This window comes from Maylandia zebra, linkage group LG1 (assembly GCF_041146795.1).
Source record: "Maylandia zebra isolate NMK-2024a linkage group LG1, Mzebra_GT3a, whole genome shotgun sequence".
NCBI lineage: Eukaryota > Metazoa > Chordata > Actinopteri > Cichliformes > Cichlidae > Maylandia > Maylandia zebra.
Genome location: NC_135167.1, coordinates 19,928,515 through 19,947,643, shown reverse-complemented (window position 1 = coordinate 19,947,643; position 19,129 = coordinate 19,928,515). Strand labels below are relative to the sequence as shown.

At 40.4% G+C, this 19,129-nt stretch overlaps 2 protein-coding genes across 6 annotated transcripts in view; one reads left to right on the top strand and one right to left on the bottom strand.

Annotated features, from left to right (window-relative positions):
* Nucleotides 1-1,227: 1,227 nt before the first annotated feature.
* On the bottom strand, nt 1,228-9,528 carry LOC112435170 (ubiquitin carboxyl-terminal hydrolase 37-like). The gene is made up of 16 exons (XM_076887474.1): nt 9,337-9,528; nt 6,095-6,175; nt 5,841-5,896; nt 5,469-5,541; nt 5,280-5,363; nt 4,556-4,611; nt 4,242-4,298; nt 4,006-4,137; nt 3,790-3,913; nt 3,553-3,704; nt 3,348-3,447; nt 3,131-3,207; nt 2,843-2,951; nt 2,170-2,227; nt 1,841-1,998; nt 1,228-1,754 (listed from the first exon to the last, which is right to left on the bottom strand). The coding sequence occupies exons 1-16, from the start codon at nt 9,370-9,372 to the stop codon at nt 1,749-1,751; spliced, it is 1,359 nt and encodes a 452-aa protein (XP_076743589.1). The 5' UTR covers nt 9,373-9,528; the 3' UTR covers nt 1,228-1,748.
* Nucleotides 9,529-11,641: 2,113 nt separating this feature from the next.
* nfat5b (nuclear factor of activated T cells 5b) overlaps nt 11,642-19,129 on the top strand; it is a 42,918-nt gene continuing 35,430 nt past the window's right edge. For 4 of the 5 annotated variants that reach the window (XM_076882944.1, XM_012916987.3, XM_004543133.3 and 1 more), the window contains exon 1: nt 11,642-11,947. In XM_076882944.1, coding sequence (XP_076739059.1) covers nt 11,875-11,947 — 73 coding nt within the window. In that variant the 5' untranslated portion in view covers nt 11,642-11,874. The remainder of the gene's footprint in view (nt 11,948-19,129) is intronic. The other variant, XM_012916993.3, reaches the window with a different exon arrangement.

The window sequence follows — 19,129 nt, the reverse complement described above, 5'->3', positions numbered from 1 at the left end:
CCTGTCCAAAGACCAGCTGGCCGGGTCAGTCATGGATATTCACAAATACCCAATATTACTGGTGGAAAAGAAATATCGGGGGGAAATGCAAAGAGTAACAGCTGCGGTTAGCTGACGGCCATCATACCCCTTAAATCTGAACATTGATTGGTCGGGGTTTAGTAGCTCAATAGGACAGTATGTAGGCCTGCACACACCACCAACAGGGACACGTGGCGTTTGGGTTGCCCGTTCCAGCAATTCGCTACACAGAAGATAATAGCATTGTGCAACTGGCCCTTTGATCAAATGATGAGAGCTGATAGTCAAATAGTGCGCCCTGACATAGCACTGACATTTCCACATGTTGTAACGAGTAGGGACAGACCACGTTTAGTGTGTCGAGAGCATAGAGCCGCTGTATCTGTGCGCACCACCATCTTGCATTTTTTACATGTTTGGATGTGCACCGATGGTGTGCATCCAGTGGTGTCAGCTGGTGAACCAGCTGGTCATTTAAAAACCGCCTTTATGCCCCTCACCATTAATGGAGGTGCCATTTGAGCGCATTGGCATGGACCTCATTTTATCGATGAGAAAAAGAAAGTCTTTAGTTCAGCTGTTGTTAACTGATCTTGACTTTGTTGATTAAACGTTGCAAACCTGCCTTCAGTGTGTCCTGTACAGAGGCCATTTAGTACACCACAGCACAGTGAGTTTTTTGAGCTGATGAAGTTCAGCCAAAACAGGAAACATGCAGCAGGAGACAGTAACTTGTTAAAATGTTATAAAAGGTACAATTAAAGATTTTCACCCTACAGGGTTGTCAATGATCCAAGGATAAATGTCTAATTTGGTCAAAGTTTTATAAGCCATTTCTGGAGAGACTGCAGCGGAAATGTTGTCACTTTTGGACTTTGCTACCTGCAGCTAAACATTTGCAGCTAAATCATTTATTTAAAAGCAGAAGCTGCAACTGATCGAGGGAATATTTGTCTGAAAACTTAAACTGAACTCCAAGGGTACCATTGCTCCAGCTTACCATCTTTACCTGCGTGAATCAGTTTGTTGAACAATCTAAATGATTCAGAAACTTCTGTGACATCAACTTAACTAAGGCTCATTACAAATTTCACAAAACACTGCTGAATACTTTTAATATTTTTTTATTAATTATTTTTGTTTTGTTGTTATTTTGATTTTAATAAAACAAAATAACATAAAGAATTAAATAATTTCTTTGTTTTTTTTTATTTAATTTATTTTACAAGTAAATTAATAATATTAATAATAATAACAATAAAATTAGTGATGTCAGCGTTGACGTCATTAGTTAAAATGACGTTAACGCTGACAGCACTAATTTGTTGTTCCCAGAGAGCAAGCCAAACACTGGTCTAGTAAAGGACGATCTCTAGTAGTGGTGAACTACTAGTAGATTTCCGAATCTGATGTCTTTGTTTTTACATTCATCAGGTCCCAATCAACCCAAATGGCACAGAGAAATTAAAAATGCATGCCATGAAAGAGTTCAGGTCTTAGGATATTAAAAATGTCCCTGCTGATGAGACCAGTGAATGTGGGGCGACGGTGGCAAGAAAAAACTCCCTCCTGGAGGAAGAAATCTTGGGAGGACCAGGCTCTCTGGGAGGACCCTTCCTCCTGAGGGCAATACTTACCTCCAGTGTGCGATGGTGGGCTGGGACGACTGCTTTTCCTTCTCAGCATGATGACGACCTTAACTTCCTTCCTTCCTTCCATTTCCTGTTTCAGAACTGAGAATGAAGACAAAACTGGTTAACAAGGTAACAGGACATTTAAAAATTCTCTCACTTCAGGATGAGATGCTGTGTCTTCTTACGTTTCTCTTGTAAAACAGCATGTAGGCCGAGTGCTGCTGTTCCTCACAAACTGCAGATCCACTTGTGTGGAGCACCTGTGCGTCATTATAGGTGAGCCAGCGATCTGATGTAGAGTGCTGACTCTCCTCAGGATGGACAGAACTACAGATGTAGTGTCCTGAAATCACATTAAGACAAATGAATCCAACTTCTGGAAGTCAACCGATTCAAGCAAACAGTGATTTTGACTTAGTGCTTCTTAGAACATCAAAAGCTTTTGTGTGTGAGTCCTTCACTAAAAAATGTAGCAACTTTTCATTTTCTGTTTGTAACAAGTCTGTTGTTTTACCTGATTCTGTGCCTCCATAATGACTGATGACGCTGACAAGACTATAACAGCCACCACCCTGAGAAGGAACAAATCCAAAGAGTGTTAGTTTCATAAAGTCTCACATCAGTGCCATAATTAAGCGGATTTGCTGAGGCTACGTCCACACTAATGCGTTTTCGTTTGAAAACACATCGTTTTCTCTCCGCTTTGACCTCCCGTCCACACTGAGATGGCGTTTTCCTCAAGGAAAAACACAGCATCTTGAAAACGCTCTCGAAAACGCATACATTTCAAAACGGAGTTGTCCCGTCGCAGTGTGGACACTCGAAAACGCAGACTTTCTAAAACGATGATGCATTTTAGTCATGTGATGCAGTCATGTGAGCAATTAAACAAAGATAGCCGAGTGCATTATACAGCAGTTGTTTTGATTGCTCTCAACTTTGACAGCCCTAAAAAAGATTAATATCAGTTTGTACATGCTCCGGATAGCTTTTCTTCAAAAGTGAGAATTACTCACTGCGCAAAAGTGAGTAATTCTCACTCACTTTTGCGCATGCGCAGGACTGGAACGTAAGCGTTTTCGGCCGTTTCAATGCAGACGCACAACTATTTGAAAATGACTGAAAACGCTAGTGTGGACACGGAGTTTTCAAATCTACCCCTGAGACGTTCTGCAGTCTGTTTTTACCTGATTGGATGGCACCACCAAGTCCCTCTGCAGCCTGACGGGGTCATCCACCTTCTGAATCTTGTAGGTTTGTGTAAAGCCAAACCTCTTCAGATGCAAGATCAGAACTCTGGCAGAAAAGAAAAAAAAAAAACACAAACAAGGTAGAAAATAAGAAGAATGAGTGTCAAATACAAACAGAAGATGGGAGAAAACGACTGCTCAAGTATTGTCTCGAAAAACTGATATTTGATGCGCCACAGTTTGGAAACCTGGTCAGTCGATCAATTCTGATGTGACCTTACTCACCTTGGCAGTGTATCAAAAGACGACTTCAGTTCTGAGGCCGTCCCTCCACAATCACAGCGAAATTCTATTTCTTGTTCCTGAACAACAGCACAGAGAAAACAGGCTTTATGGTAGAAAGAAATCTCAACATATGCACACACACATACGCACAAACACTAACAAAAAAGGTGTGTTAAGATCGCTGATACGACAACTCTATTGGAATTTGTGATCTTACCTTCAAGTATGTCTCTAACATGTTTATAATAGACCTCTCTGGAACAAGGTCAAGAGACAAGCTGGTGAAGTCCTCTTGCTGTGATGATTGGTGACCACAGCTACACATTTCAGGAGTAACGTAGTTAAAGTAAAGATCAGGTAGGTGGAAAAGAGGTATATGAAAATATTGCAACCAGCTCTGCGTTTCTGAAAGACAGGCCTACCTCTTGCATGTCCTCATGTTTTCCATTTTAAAAATGTGATGGTCTTCTACTGGGCAGGCATAACTTTGGCCCAGGAGAGCTGCGTTCCTCTCCAGGTGAGGTGCGAGCCTTTTGACCTCATCGAGGAACAATGTTAGGAATTCATGAGCGTCCTGCAAGAAAAGCAGAGAGATTTAAAACAGTACATCAAAATCAGATGGTAAAGCAAAAAACGAAATGTCCAAATAGCTGACGTACTTTCTGTGCACTGCCGGTGTATTCAGGAGCTTGATTGCTGAATGCCTTCTTAAAAGCTCTTAGGTGGTGATCTTTAAGGCCATAATCTGTTGACTCATGACAGTCCCTAACATCAATGAGCCTTCTGTAGAAAGGAAAGGGTAAACAGACATTTCTGCTGTTAGATCTCTTTGTTCTTCAGGTTTTTGAAGAAAGTAGAAGGTTGACGTAGCGCACCTTAAGAGCTGAGCTTCTGGATCTGTGCTCCACAAAACCTCCTGACGCCTGATGTCTCTTATGAACTCCTCAATGTTGAGGAGGCTCTGCAGGCAGGAGTTCATGTAGCAGGTGTTTCCGATGTTTGGAAACCTGACACACACGCACAACGTTTACAGTATCAGTGTAAAAGAATTCATTTTCTCCACTTTGACAAAGTGCATGAGCTTTGGTCTTTGTGCACCACGTGTACTCACCCGAAGCAGTCTATAGTCCCAGTTTGACTTTCTATTTTTTTTCCACCGCATGCTACACTGCTCCAAAAAGGTAAAAACACAAACACAAAATTAGGAAAGATGTCAGGATGCTGAGCAGTGTATGTGCATGTATGCATGAGCTTTGAAGTTGAAACATTTTAACATATAAATAATAGACAAGACTAGAAGTAGTAAAAAAGATGGAAATACACAAGGTGGAAGAAAAACGCCAATAAAAGGGAAATAAAAGAGCTCCAACTAAACCACTGCTATAAATATCTCCAGCAGCATTAAAGAGTGGCGCATTTCTTTACCTCTGATGAGACGTAGAAGGAATTTCCTTCTCTGCCACGTTTTGTTTGTGTAATTTCTGTTTAGAAACAAGAAAACCAACATCAGTAATGGCATAAAGCAAACATACCAAGGGAGTCTCTCCATGAAAAGTGTCCAGTTAGAAAATTTGGTATCATTTCATATTATTTATCACTTTAGTGAGCTGTCAGCTCATGAAGCAGATATATAGGAATATCTTTAAATAAAATAAAAACAATTTATTCATGCTTTAAATCGAGTTTTAAAGTTTGTCCTATGAGATACAAAATCCTTCACTTGGTTCTGATCAAAATTCAGTTTTTACAGTTTTTACCTCTGTCAGTGCGCCCCAGGGTGGCTGTGGCTACAATGTAGCTTGCCATCACCAGTGTGTGAATGTGTGTGTGAATGGGTGGATGACTGGATATGTAAAGCGCTTTGGGGTCCTTAGGGACTAGTAAGGCGCTATATAAATACAGGCCATTTACCATTTACAGAAATCATCCATGAAGCTTCATTAAAAGCTTCAAAAATGCTTATTTACCATAAAAAATATTTAGAGAAACATCCTACAAGTCTCTTCGAACTTACCTTTCTGTGAAAAAAAAAAACGTTTAAACATCTTTGAACTTAATTTGAGGACATAGCTGTGTGCTAAATTGCTCTTAATTCTTCTCATTTAACTGTGATGAGTAAATGCTTGATGACTCTTTCCATAAAACATACCTTCCAGAATTTAAAAAGAAACCAGCGACACTTTTTTTGTGTCTTCACAGTATTGCTCTCTGCCTCTGCATCGCTGTCCGTTTGCTGCAGAGGACGAACAAACGTTTATTAAAAAAGTAAAGTCACTTTAAATTAACAAGTGCAATTGAAAGAGAATGTGCATTTCATATGTTTTGTGTAAAAGCAAACCGAGGAACAGCAGAGGTGTCTCCATTTTCTCTTCTTCTTTTGACCATTTTCAGTAACAGAAGCATCCGGGATGCTGATGAGGACAAAAGTGTAAATGTTATTTTTCAAAGTGGAAATTTTTTAACAAGGAGTACATGCTGGAGATTGCAAATAAAAATTAATAACTGTAATGGAACAAAATCATGTATTTTGTACATTTACACTCTACATTTTCAAACGCTAATCTCTGAATCAATATAAATTATAGACAAGACTAGAAGTAGTAAAAAAGATGTAAATACAAAACACCAATAAAAGGGAAATAAAAGAGCTCCAACTAAACCACTGCTATAAATATCTCCAGCAGCATTAAAGAGTGGCGCATTTCTTTACCTCTGATGAGACGTAGAAGGAATTTCCTTCTCTGCCACGTTTTGTTTGTGTGATTTCTGTTTAGAAACAAGAAAACCAACATCAGTAATGGCATAAAACAAAGTATATGGTATGAAAATACAAAATCCTTCATTTGGATTCAAAATTCAGTTTTTACAGAAATCATCCAAGAAGCTTCCTTAAAAGTTTCAAAAATGCTTATTTACCATAAGAAAATATTCATAGAAATGTGCTGCGAGTCTCTTCAAACTTACCTTTCTGTGAAAAAGAAGTTTAAACATCTTTGGACTTGATGTGATCGCAGCCAAAATCTCCTCAGCTTTGCAAAAGTTCAACTGAAAACAAGCAGTCAAAGGTTGTATATTTATAAACTTTCAGCATAGAATGTTCATACCCTGAACAGCAAACATCAGCATTATGATGTATGGGGCAAATTTGCATATTTTGGAATGTATGCTCATTTGAACTGTATGGTGCTCGTCTCCAAGCAACTGCTCCAAAAACAGGTCAAGTCAAGTGGCTTTTATTGTCATTTTAACCACGTGCAGTGCAGAGGTACTGTACAGAGTGAAATGAGACAGCGTTCCTCCGAGACCCTGGTGCTATATATGACATATACGGACAAACCCAAGACTACATAAAGTGCAGTGTGCATAAATGGCAAAAATAAACAAGACAAAACAGTGCAAAATGTGACAGAACAGGACAAAACAGACACAAGACAATGGAAATGTGCACAATGCTGAGTATTATGCAAAAGTAACTTGGTGTCTGTATGTATATGTATGAGTGTGAGATACTGCAGATAAGTGCTTGGTAGTGACGTGTGTGAAGGTGTGCGTGTGCCAGTGCAGTCACTGAGTGTTCAGGGGTCTGACGGCTTGTGGGAAGAAACTTTTCCGTAGTTTGGTAGCGAGGGCCCGGATGTTCTGGGACCTCTTTCCAGAAGGCAGCAGGGTGAAGAGTGTGTTTGAAGGGTGTGTGGAGTCCTCCAGCAAGCGGGTGTTATAAGGAGGGGAGAGGGACTCCAATGATCTTCTCAGCTGCTCGATCCAATACGCTGCAGTTACCATACCAGACAGTGATGCAGCTACTTAGGATGCTCTCGTTAGTCCCACTGTAAAAGGTGGTGAGAATGGATGGTGGGAGATGGGCTTTCCTCAGCTTCTGCATGAAGTAGAGATGCTGCTGGGCCTTCTTGGTTATGGAGCTGGAGTTGAGGGAGCAGGAGTGGTTCCCCGCCAGGTGGACACCAAGAAATCTGGTGCTCTTGACGACCTCCACAGAGGATCCATTCATGTTAAGTGGGCAGTGATCCCACTGTGTTCTCCTGAAGTCAACAATCTCTTTTGTTTTGTCCACGTTCAGAGACAGGTTGTTGACTCTACACCTCTACAGATGGCCCGCAGTGCAACCCTTCAGCTTCCTAGTAGATGCACCTATATACAAATTTAAAGACTTAGGAGACTTACTTCTCGTCACAGAGTTGTAGCATTCACAAGATTTTCAGAAAACTTGACCTTTGAACTTGAGGTCAAGGTCACTGATATTCAAACTGACCCCAGAACTTTAGTAGATGCACCAATGGCATCAATTCAAAATCCTGCCCCTCGTTCTCAAATTATTGTCTTGACCAAGCTGAGTATACAATTATGAAACAATCATTTTCCATTTTTATTTCACTATCTGTAACTAAGACAAATAAACAGTATTTGGGACACAAGTCACTATTAAAGTGGTTAGTGAGACTCCACATCTGATAACAGGGACGTGCAGAGGGGGGGGCTAGAGGGGCTTGAGCACCCGCCCCTTTCCTGATGAGTGCCCAAAGTGCCCTTTTGTTGAGGCAACTTTTAAATTTTTTTTATTTATTTATTATTTTTTTTATGTGTGTGTGCGTGCGGAGTCCTGTCTGTGCCCCTCAACAATAATATTTAACTATTAATCATAGTTTTGCTAAATAAAAGGATCTGGCTTGCATCAGTCACATGATCACATTTAACCAATGATCGCCCTCGACGGCAGAACGCGCTGGTTACGAGCCGGGAACGAGCTCACAAAGAGCACGCGCATTTTTTGCGGTCCGGAGCTGTAGGAGAAACACAAGTTAACTCAGAGACACAGACTGATGCGACAAACCCAGTAAGTAGGTGTACAGCGCACACTGTAGTGTGTAGCACACAGGAGTATTAGCTTATTACGTACACGTTGGTAAGCTGTCTTGTTGCAACTGACGAACTGAAACAAACGAGCGTGCTGTGTGTGCAACAGCGCGACAAACATTACCTGTCCTTTTATTAACTGCACAAGTAGTGCTGGTCACAGCTGCTGGCTACCTGTGTAAGGCTGTCATGGGTCTGTAGCTCTGTCACCGTTTTAGGGAACATATTTAGTTTTAAAGTAAGTTTCTGGGCATTTCCTGCCTTTCTGGAGGGATTATATTTCACTAAAAAACGATCTAATATGCATGTCCACATAATAATTATTATAATTATAATATATTAAAAAACACACGCTGTATTTTAAAGAACATACATTAAGAAGCAGATTATATTAGATTTATATTTTAAATAAGACAAAAGATTGTATCTCTACAGTTTAAAAATGTAATAAGCTTTGCCCTGCACAGAGTGGATAGTGAAACAAATGGAATCATCATAAATACATTATTTCATATTTATTACTTCCCCCTCCTCATTGCTTTATTATTGTAGCTCTAGTAATAAATAATAATGTAAGGATGCCCATAGTATATACAGTATTCTGAAGAAGGTCTAAAATGTCACTGTGTGTGCATGTGTGTGTTTTATGTATATAGATTTTTTTAAATTATTACTCATGATATAACATTGTGCAGACATGGCTGGTAAGGACATGAGGAGGAAACAGTAGGAGCTGTATGAGGCTACTAAAGGCAGGGCTATAACATTTTTCTGTCATCATTTTATTATAGATTAAGTGCAAGAGTTGTTAGGTGTGGATAATTAGATTATAGTTTATTGCAATAGCAAGTTGTGCCTTGTTCTCAGATAGACAGCAAGTGGAGAGTGATATATGAAATGATGGGAAGGAAGGAAGAAGAGAAGCAAAGAGTGATTCACAGGCAGAGCCGAGTTTATGTCACAGTTTTTCGTTGCCTTATGGTTCCAAGCGCTGTCACCAATCTTTGCATTTTGTTATTATCTCATGACACTTGTTTAATCAGCTACCATCTCTCCTGTGGACTTTTTAATGTCTACAGTCTCAGATCAACACAGCCCTGCCCTTCCCATATTAGATTCTTGATGAATGTGTGTTGTTGTTATTCAGCATGGTTCAATGTGCCCCTTTTTAACTTTGAGCACCCGCCCCTTTAAACCTCTCTGCACGTCCCTGTCTGATAACAGTATAACACACTGCTTATTTATGTAAAATTGTCATCAATAAATGTGTTCAAAACAGAAGCTACACTGGCTTTAAAAGTTTTTGTTAACTCTGACTACCTGTCTGCTCTTACCTGTTTCTTTTGCTCTCTGCTGTCTTCATCCTCCATCCAACTCTACAGCTATTGTTAGGGATGACATGATGAAACTGAAGGGTGTCTGGGCACCAAAAAAAGAAAAGAAGAGAGATTGGATTAGGCTGCAGCTGGCGTGCCATTCTCTCACTTCAGGATGAGATGCTGTGTCTTCTTACGTTTCTCTTGTAAAACAGGATGTAGGCTGAGTGTTGCTGTTCCTCACAAGCTGCAGATCCAGTTGTGTGCAGCACCTGTGCGTCATTATAGGCGAGCCAAGGATCTGATGTAGAGTGTGGACTCTCCTCAGGATGGACAGAATTACAGATGCAGCAGCTGTTTCCGATGTATGGAAACCTGACACACAAACAAAAGTTTACAGTATCAGTGTAAAATAATTCATTTTGTCCAGGTTGAGAAGGTGAGCTTTGGTCCTTGTGCACCACGTGTACTCACCTGAAGCCGTCTGTAGTCTGAATTTTATTTTCCATTATTTATCCACCGCCCAAATGTTTCACTACGCTACTGCAAAAAGGTAAAAACACAAACACACAATTAGACACTGAGCACTGGATGTGCATGTATGCATGAGCTTTGAAGTTTAAACTTTTTTTTTTCATCAACAATTTTTATTTATTTCATTTTAAACTTCAATTACAGAGCTTAAGGATAACTACATAAATAAATAGTTTAAAAAACAAACAAACAACAACAAAACAACAACAAAACACAACAACAACAAAAAACAAAACAAAAAACAAAACAAAGGGAAGTTATCCTATTCTTTCTTCGCACACCAATCCCCACACCACCACTCTGTCATTACTCCTCTGTTCTTCAAGTTACAGAAAGCCAGCTTGTAAAGGGGGGCCAAATACAATCATATTGATGCAATTTGTCTAATAAACCATAAGTCACTTTTTCGTAAGACGCCAACTTAGCCATTGTCTTTAGCCACTCTTCATAGGGAAGGGGGGTTCTTTTTCCGCCAATGTCTTAGCAGGACCCGTTTGGCTGTAGTAAGAGCCAAAATAATCCATCTTTTTGTATAACTAGAAAAATCTCCATCAGAAAGTTCTGTGGTTATACCAAGTATGGACAGTTTTGGTGAGATACCAAATCTCCTTTTTAAAACACTGAAAATTACCTCCATTATATTTTCCCACCAATCCCGAAGTGCCGAACAGCTCCATAAGATATGTAAAATCAAAGCATTTTGACCATCACATCTCCAACATTCGGCCGTAGAGGCCAGGTTCCATTTATACAATTGTTGCGGTGTTCGATGCCACCTATGGATTGTCTTAAGTTGAATAAATCTACTGCCTGTTTCTTTATACATAGTATTAACATTTTGAAAACATGAATCCCATTCAACTGAAGATATGTCCAATGCCATGTCCTGGGCCCAGTAGCCCTTAACTTTAAGGAGAGGGTCAGCTGACCGTTCTTGCAATAAGTGATAAATCTTAGAGGTAATGCCTTTACCCAAGGGTGATCTTGAGAGCAGGACTTCCATAGGGCTGCCCACAGGACAACTCAAAGGGGTTCCCAGCCACTTCGATAATGAACTACAGTATGGTGTTTTGTTGCTTGCTGTTTCTGTTCTTTTCTTGGATTTTGGGTTCCCCAAAACATTTCGCTTGTATTTCCATTATTAATCTATACTATTTTCTATTCATATGCTGTCTTAATTCTTTTACACACATTCATATTCTGCACATTCAGATTTTTTGCATAATGACTGAAACTAGCACCACCGAAGGAACAATGGGCTGGGAGGTCAGTTTCTTGATCATTAATATGCAAATTGTCATGACCATTGATCAACAACCACTGATCAAAGCTCAATGATCAAATGGTAAATGGCCTGCATTTGTATAGCGCTTTTCTAGTCCCTAAGGACCCCAAAGCGCTTTACACTACATTCAGTCATCCACCCATTCACACACACATTCACACACACATTCACACACTGGTGATGGCAAGCTACAATGTAGCCACAGCCACCCTGGGGCGCACTGACAGAGGCGAGGCTGCCGGACACTGGCGCCACCGGGCCCTCTGAAGTGTCTTGCCCAAGGACACAACGACCGAGACTGTCCAAGCCGGGGCTCGAACCGGCAACCTTCCGATTACAAGGCGAACTCCCAACTCTTGAATCTGCATATAAATAAAACGCTCGTGCCCCCCCATACCCCTCGTGTCTCTGGTAAGCTACTACACAACTCCCAACGATCTTACGTATCCCCGACGGCACTTTTTACGTGTTGCGTCACGGCTGTAGGCGTGACTATCCACGTGAGCCAGTGATCTCTGCTGGTCCGCTGACAACAAACATGCGTCGTTGGCAGCCCGAGGGGATACTCTACAGCAGAGTAGCGGCGGGGGCAGTTAACCAGCTCTAAGGACACTCTCACGCTAGTAGCGACCGCTGTCCCGTTCAAAGTTTTGGGGCTTTCTGTTCGGAGAAACAATCAAACGTTTTAGCGACGCTGTGTTTGACGGTGTCCGGTTTCCTCACACTGAGGGATTGCAATGCCCTCTGACTTTATCTCCCTTTTCAGCGGGGACCTCGACCTGAATTCACCCAGATCCTTGTACTCTAAAGGTAAACATTTTTTATTCACGTTCTCTCTCGCTTGTCACTCTCATTTGCCACTTTTCGGAGTTTACATGTGCGACTGACCGCCTGCCGCGTTTGGTCTAAGGGTTTAAACAAGTGTGTGCGTGGGTGTGTTTTTTGGAGGGGTTTTTTGTGCGGTGGCTGAACTCCCTCCTTCACTCTCATTCATCTGTAAACCATCTCTAAAACGCCTGCTCAAAATAACGTGAGGTACTGAATCTCTTATAGATAATTTATAGATATTTCCTGTGTGTACTGTGTCGTGGGATTGGCCCTTGAAGCAACGTGGAATGTTTTTTCAATTATTATTATCTTTTCTCAAAACTAAAGCCCTGGGCAGCTGCATGCACACCGGTCAGACCAGTTTACCAATTCCCTGGCAGCTGAAAAACGGTGATATCTATGTTCTGGGGGTTGTTTGAATAGGCCATCAGTGACCCCCGCCCCCCGAAGCACTACATATACAGGGCACTGCCCCCAAAGCAACCCTGTAATGGGATCATGGACATGAACTGTGAGAGCCTCATGCAAGCTTTTACATAGCATAGCCTAACTTAAATGAACTTAACTAGGTGTAAATTTAGAAAAACACAAAACAAAAACAGCGTCATTTTGTAGTACCCTGTTAATTACATGAATGAGTTTATCCATACAATAGGACACACATGTGGGAGCATGCTGCTTTGCATGATACTAGTGAGAAAAGTGGAAAAAATAAGTCTCCCAAAACTGTCATATGTAGAAATATCTTTTGGAAGCGATTTCATCCAACAGGGGGTGTGCAAAGCTAATATCAGTTTTTAAGGTTAAGAATAGTATGCTACCCTTTTCTCATAGCAGTGGGTTTCAGCAAACGAATTAAGTGGGTGGCTTCATTCATGCTCGTGCGGAAACTTTGCATCATTAAGAATCTTAATTGGAAATCTGTTGCCAGTTTTAACCTGAAAGTGTGAGTCGATAATGGGAAAATAATATAATTAGTAATTTAATTTATGGGTCTTTGTAAAACACAAAACCAAAATGCCATAATTCTGTAAATCAACAACTGATTTTCCTGGCAAACGCTGCTTTTACAATGATCTTAGACTGAAAAACATGTTCTTAAATAAACATGAAGGTCGTGGTGCAGAATTCAACGCTCAACTTTACTGCGGCTGATCATGAAGAGAAACGATCATGACTCAAGATAACATGCAATAATGACACATTGCCTGAAAGTATATTTATCATCTTTCTGTAGAAACGTTTTGCAATTTGCAATAAGTTGGAGAGAAAAAGTTGAAAAGTTGAAGCATTTAGGTTGTTTTAGAATGTCGCACTTCCATTGCAACCTCTGTCCAGAATTGTGAAATGCTTCCTCTTGTTATTTCAAATTGTCATGCTGTGGTTTTGGTTTGTGTCAAACTTTGAAACTATTACCCAAATGGATGCTCACAAATTGTGTTATATCATTTCGCTGGCTCAATCACTGGAAATGTGCAGCAATGAAGACCTTCTCTGCCTTTTCTCCCTGCCCTAGCATATTTACCAGAATATTAACATCTTTTTCATCAGCTGCTTTCCTAGATTCAGGAGTCCATTAATGTAGTAAACAAGTTTAACCCAGTATTGCTTTTATTTTACCAAATATGTGTTGCACTGGCTGCTCATATTAAACAGTACTAAAGTTTAACATGAAGGTCACCACATGGTCAAGTAATTGCTGTGAACCAATAACCCACATAGCAAGGAGGTCTGGCCTGGATCTTGTACCAAGCCGGTACTGCTGGCTGACTTCTGGCATGATATGACGTATGTCATCCAGATATGGGCCAGGCCTGGCATAGGTGGTACTGCCTATGTGATGGCATGCCACATCCGGCTCGATTGTGGTTTGGTTTATGTGGCCCAGGCCCATAGAAAACAGGTCTGGCCTGGATCTGGCATCAAGCTGGCACTTCTGACTGATTGGTGTCATGGCAGGGTGTATGTCAACCAGATGTGGGCCAGGTCTGGCAATGATGGCACTATTTATGTTCCTGTTTTCCTATTTTAGTTAAAAGACCCAAATGCCATGTTGCAATACTATACTGCTATGGTAGCCAACATTTCAAATGCAGGTTTGACAGGTTATTGAGTGTACACTTTATCCAAAACCTAGTGAACTCATGTTTACCACCTACTGAGCGAAAGGTTAGTGGTTCAATCCCTGACTCCTCCAGTCTGCATGTCAAGAGTGTGAATGTAGTTAGGAAGCACTGAGTTTAGAGAAAGTGTGTAAATGTGGCATGTTGTATAAAGCATTTTGAGTAATCCAGGACATGAGAAAAGCGCTATGTAAGAATCAGTCCATTCACTGTCTGAACAGAGTTATGTTACTTTTGCACTGTTTTGCATGTTCTGGCACATGTTGTTATTATTTGGCTTGATTAAGGTTCGCATTCGGCTGACATCTGGGGCCATAGCTGAAACTGTTATGGGCCAGCAGTGAGTCTACAACTGGCCCGTGGCTGCACACAACTTACACATGGCCCACATACTGCAAAGAATGACGGCCCTTTGGTGGCCCAGATCAGGTTTGCCAGAGGTAGTCCACACATTGGCCAGCACAGGACCACCAGTGTGTCTGCAACTGGCCTTAGGCTGGCCCATGTGTGGGCCACCTCTGGCAAACCAGATCTGGGTCACCAAAGTCCCATCATTCTTTGCGGTATGTGGACCATGTGTAAGCACATTGTGTGGGCCAGATCCGGGACATACCAATTTCGCTATGTGGCAAAGTTCAAACTGCTCTAAATACTAATTTTTAAACAATTTCTTCTGTGACATAAGAGAAAAGTGATAATAAATATAGTAAAAATATTACAGTAAAAGCAACTTTACTTCAATGCTTTTGTAAGCAGCATTGATCATTCCCAGTAATGCTCAAGGATAATAAGATAACAATTTGTTTTTGCTGTCAATTATATAATTTAACTTTTTACTCCTAACTCTAGACCGTGAACTCTTATGCACCACATAAATCAGCTAAAACTCCTTTGAGATTAAGGCCAGTGGTAACTTGTTTTTAAACCTGTTAATCGCACAATTGTGTGTCGACACCATGGTCTGTTTAGTGGAGAAGCTGGGTTTCACTGTGTTGGGTATGGTCCTGATAAGGCCCACTCTTCCACAGTTGATTTTTTTTTTTGGAAAGAAAGCCCCAGTTATCTTTTAACTACTTCACATCAGCTTAAGTCGTACCCCAGCCCAGAAATAAAATATACTGTCGATCAGAATTTTTTGCTGTTTTTTTTATTTTTATTTTTTATTTTTTTTATAAATAGGTAATGCTCGTCTGTAAAATGCCTTTCTCACACAAGTGGTCACAAAGAGCTGTCCCCAAGATAGAGTAAGAAAATAAATGCCATTTAAAACAATAGAAAAGCTGCATTAAACAGCAAAACATGATGAGGAACATATTTTTAGCTTGCTGTTGCGACAGAGAATGTAAAGTAAATCCAATAAACAATAGCACTCAAGACAAGACTGTTTGCTATCTTTTACTGATGGACTGTAAGTTAATGCATGTAATAAAATGTCTCTCCACCAGTTTCACATTAAGTTGAAGAATGTTATGGGTTCTGCACTATCTATCCCAGTTAACAATTGTACGACCCTCAGATCTCGACATAGTTTTTTTCTCTCTCTTTTTTTTTTTTCTATTGACACGACCAAAGCCTGGTCAATCATTACCTTGCTGGTTGCACTGTGTATAAACCTGGGCTTAAATAGCACTCTATTAATATTGACTCTGCTGTGTTAAGCAAACTTAGCGGCATGCTCTTAGAAATATTTGACTCCCTTGAAAGCTCGTTGAGATCTGATGACGAAAGAAACAATATCATAGAGGGGAACCGTCTGAAAAAGAGCAGTGCATTAAGAGTTGGCGCTTTACTCTGAATGTTTCTGACGCAGACACGTCGCCATCTGTGGACTCTAATAAACTCCTGTATTTGGAGATGTAAATAAACTCATGAGTCAGTGGTCTTGGGAACTTAAGCTCATTGTGAACACGGTGAAACGCACAGTAAGGTAACTCACAATCTTCATCTTTTTTAACATCAACCCAGACCTGTTCGACGTACTTTAAACCATCGCCCTTGTAGATATATATTTGTGTGTCAAGTTTGCCTGGTGTCATAATAAGATCACACATGACACCATACCAGCAATATGTTGATTACATGACATGGATTTCCTCCTCAGCTTTACAATATTCAACACAGCTTTGTGAGCACAATTTGCATTGCGTGCAATGAGTCCTGTGAAATGGGGAATGTCTACAAACTGCTTACTGGTAAAATCTCTTCACTTTTCGCTCATACCCCTCTTCCTCTGCCATTTATAAGTGCCTATCATAACTGTTTTCTATATCGGGCCTGCTGTATAATGTCCAGACTGACTCTGTCTCAAAGGACCTTAACATTTATTTTGACTGAAGGCCATTGAAGCTCCATTATGGCTCCTCGCCCCACAAAATTACTACTCCTGTAGTTATACTCTCTCTGAGGCCCAGCCATGTTGACAGAGCTAGTGGTGGTTTTTGTTTGTCTTTTGTGGCCTGGAAGTGTTTTATGATATTAATTGTTATGAACAAAGCTACATGCAGCTGGCAACTTGACTAATCTAAGGAAGAAGTAGATCAGAGTCGACTAGCGAAAGTGGAATGCAGACAGACGGGCATCTGGACTAATGGCATGTTCGGTCTTCTATCCCCCAGTGTCTCTGTTTAAACATGACATGGCTGTGCAACTGTTACTTTCTGCACATACTACCAAAGTAGCTGTAGTCTTGCTTTTAAAATAGAAGAAATGTAACACTATTATTAAAGTTGAGATCTGTTTTGTCTGGAGTAGTGAGCTGTTTAAGAGTTAGGGGAGATGGAGAACATTTAGTTTTTATGATCATCTTCAAGTAAAATACAATCTCCTATTGTAATATAAATCACAAATGCCAGTGCTCGATGCATTCATCTTCAGGGTTAACTGTTAATGAGCTCATTCACTGCTCCTAAAAAGCCATAAAGTAATTCAGATTACTCACATCTAAATGCGGCCCAAGTGTTCTCACTTACCTTCTTTGAAATCTCTTTGATCAATCATTAACACTAACCAAACTTCAATAAAAAGTCTAATCAGTGTCCGGTCAAAATATCGCCTCTTCTGGTATTTACTGCACACTGGTGACTTTGTTTTGGCTGCGGAAAATCAATATATGAGCTTTTTAACCAATCAGAGCACTTGAAGTTTATACTAAAGTGTCTTCTTGTGTGTGTGTGTGTGTGTGTGTGTGTGTGTGTGTGTGTGTGTGTGTGTGTGTGTGTGTGTGTGTGTGTGTGTGTGTGTGTGTGTGTGTGTGTGTGTGTGTGAGAGAGATTGTTGAGGTCAACTATTGAACTACTTTTTGCTATACGTATAGATCTCCAAAATCTCCTTTGTTGTATTGCAGTGAACACAAAAGCCGTGTTGAGATTTAATGCTTAAAAAAAAAAAGAGAAATATTTTACAAAAACGAGCACGTTTGTAATAATTAGCACTAGTATCACATTTGTGTCATACATATATAAAAAAATGTGTGTTCCCAAAGTTACAAATACCTTTTGTAGACATTGAAAAGTGTTCGTTTTTGAAACTGCAATTCGACAGCTTTGCGCGCACCTTTATAGATTTTACGACGTGTAATGAAGTTGCCGAAATCACGGAACTTATAAAGTATTATACGCGTCTTTTAAAGTTTTTCCGTTCTGCCAGAAACTGGCCTTTAATAAGTAATCAAGTAAAGATTCTTTGTCTCCTTGGCCTATTTTAGGTGAGCAGGTTAATTGTGTTCATGAATTGTTGCTCTCAGCAAGGAGATTATCTGCCAGACAGGTGTTGCTGTGCAGCAGGATAGCTCTGAGAAAAAAATACAGTAGTGGGTTACGAAGCGGAGCATTGCATTGTATTTGCCCCACTTAATTTTGTGTCCGTTACCATGTTTCAAAGAGTCCTGTCCACAGTACTGTCTGGTTTACCGCAGTTCAGGATTTCCAATGCAAAATAACAGGAATAGGACTCGAGCATAGCGCCTGAACGCTTCTGCTTGCACAGATCTTGGAGAATATTTCTCAACACTATTCTGTGAAAAGCCCAAAGCACCTGTGACATCTTACAGCCTGCCCTTGCGTTTCTGGCCCAAGGAAGATGATTCTGAACTAAGACATTAAATATTGAGTGCGGTGAATCTTGGCTTGCCGCACTCTTTCCATTGGCAGGTGACATGCGGCAGTTTAAGGTGTCAGAAACTCATAACTAGGCTGTAAGCGCAGTGTGTGTTATATTCTGGTTCAAAGTAAGAGGCTGTTAAATTGAATTCACACATTTATTCATTTATTTTTCTTTCTTTCCTGTTATTTCTAAATAAAAGCAAATGTACATGCAAGTTCCTATCAAGCCAGTCTGTGTTTGTGTATAAATACATAGTGGTCAGTTTACAATAATTAACAAATAATAAAATGATAAGACTTTATTGTCTAATTGTTAGACAAATAGCAACCCAAAACGTGTTTACTTTAGAGTATGGTGTTTTAAATGTATGCTGAAATCAGAAACCCGAACACGTACTTTGGGTAATCCGATATACTAACCTTACAACAAACCCCTTCTCCGTGGAGCTTATCATATTCCGTTTTTATTGAGACAGTGCCAGAGAGCTGTGGATTGAAATGGTCTTTAAGGATCGCTCTCCAAAGTGGTTTGATTGTCCTGCAGCAGTCGTCTTGCTGCGTTGTTGTTCTGACCACTGTTACTGCACCATGTTGGTTAAGTGAATGATGCTTTTATTAGTTAGCTGTATTTAGCATATATCATTCCATCAGTTTTCATCTAATGCAATACCAGTTGGCAGTGAGACATTAAACGTAGTGCTATTGAAACATGATAACATGCACAAAGGACCTGTTGACTAACTTCATGTATGTGTTCACACATGGTTGCTGGCACGTATATTTAGGGTTGGGCTTTTTCTTTCAGGCAGTTTCACACAGTACATAGTAGTATCTTGTGTTGTTCTAAGCCCCTATGGATTTCTACATTTTAACCAAAGCTGCATAAATACATCAAATTGAAATTGCCACCTCCCCCCCCCCCCCCCCCCCCCCCTTTTGTC

Bases quoted from the DNA above. Each gene is read 5' to 3' on its own strand.
- LOC112435170 (XM_076887474.1), bottom strand. From the start codon at position 9,372: ATGGAGGATGAAGACAGCAGAGAGCAAAAGAAACAG. The intron at 5,542-5,840 runs GTAAAGAAATGC...TGTCCTCATCAG, and splicing joins CCTTCTACGTCTCATCAGAG to CATCCCGGATGCTTCTGTTA. The intron at 4,299-4,555 runs GTAAAGAAATGC...TTTTTGGAGCAG, and splicing joins CCTTCTACGTCTCATCAGAG to TGTAGCATGCGGTGGAAAAA.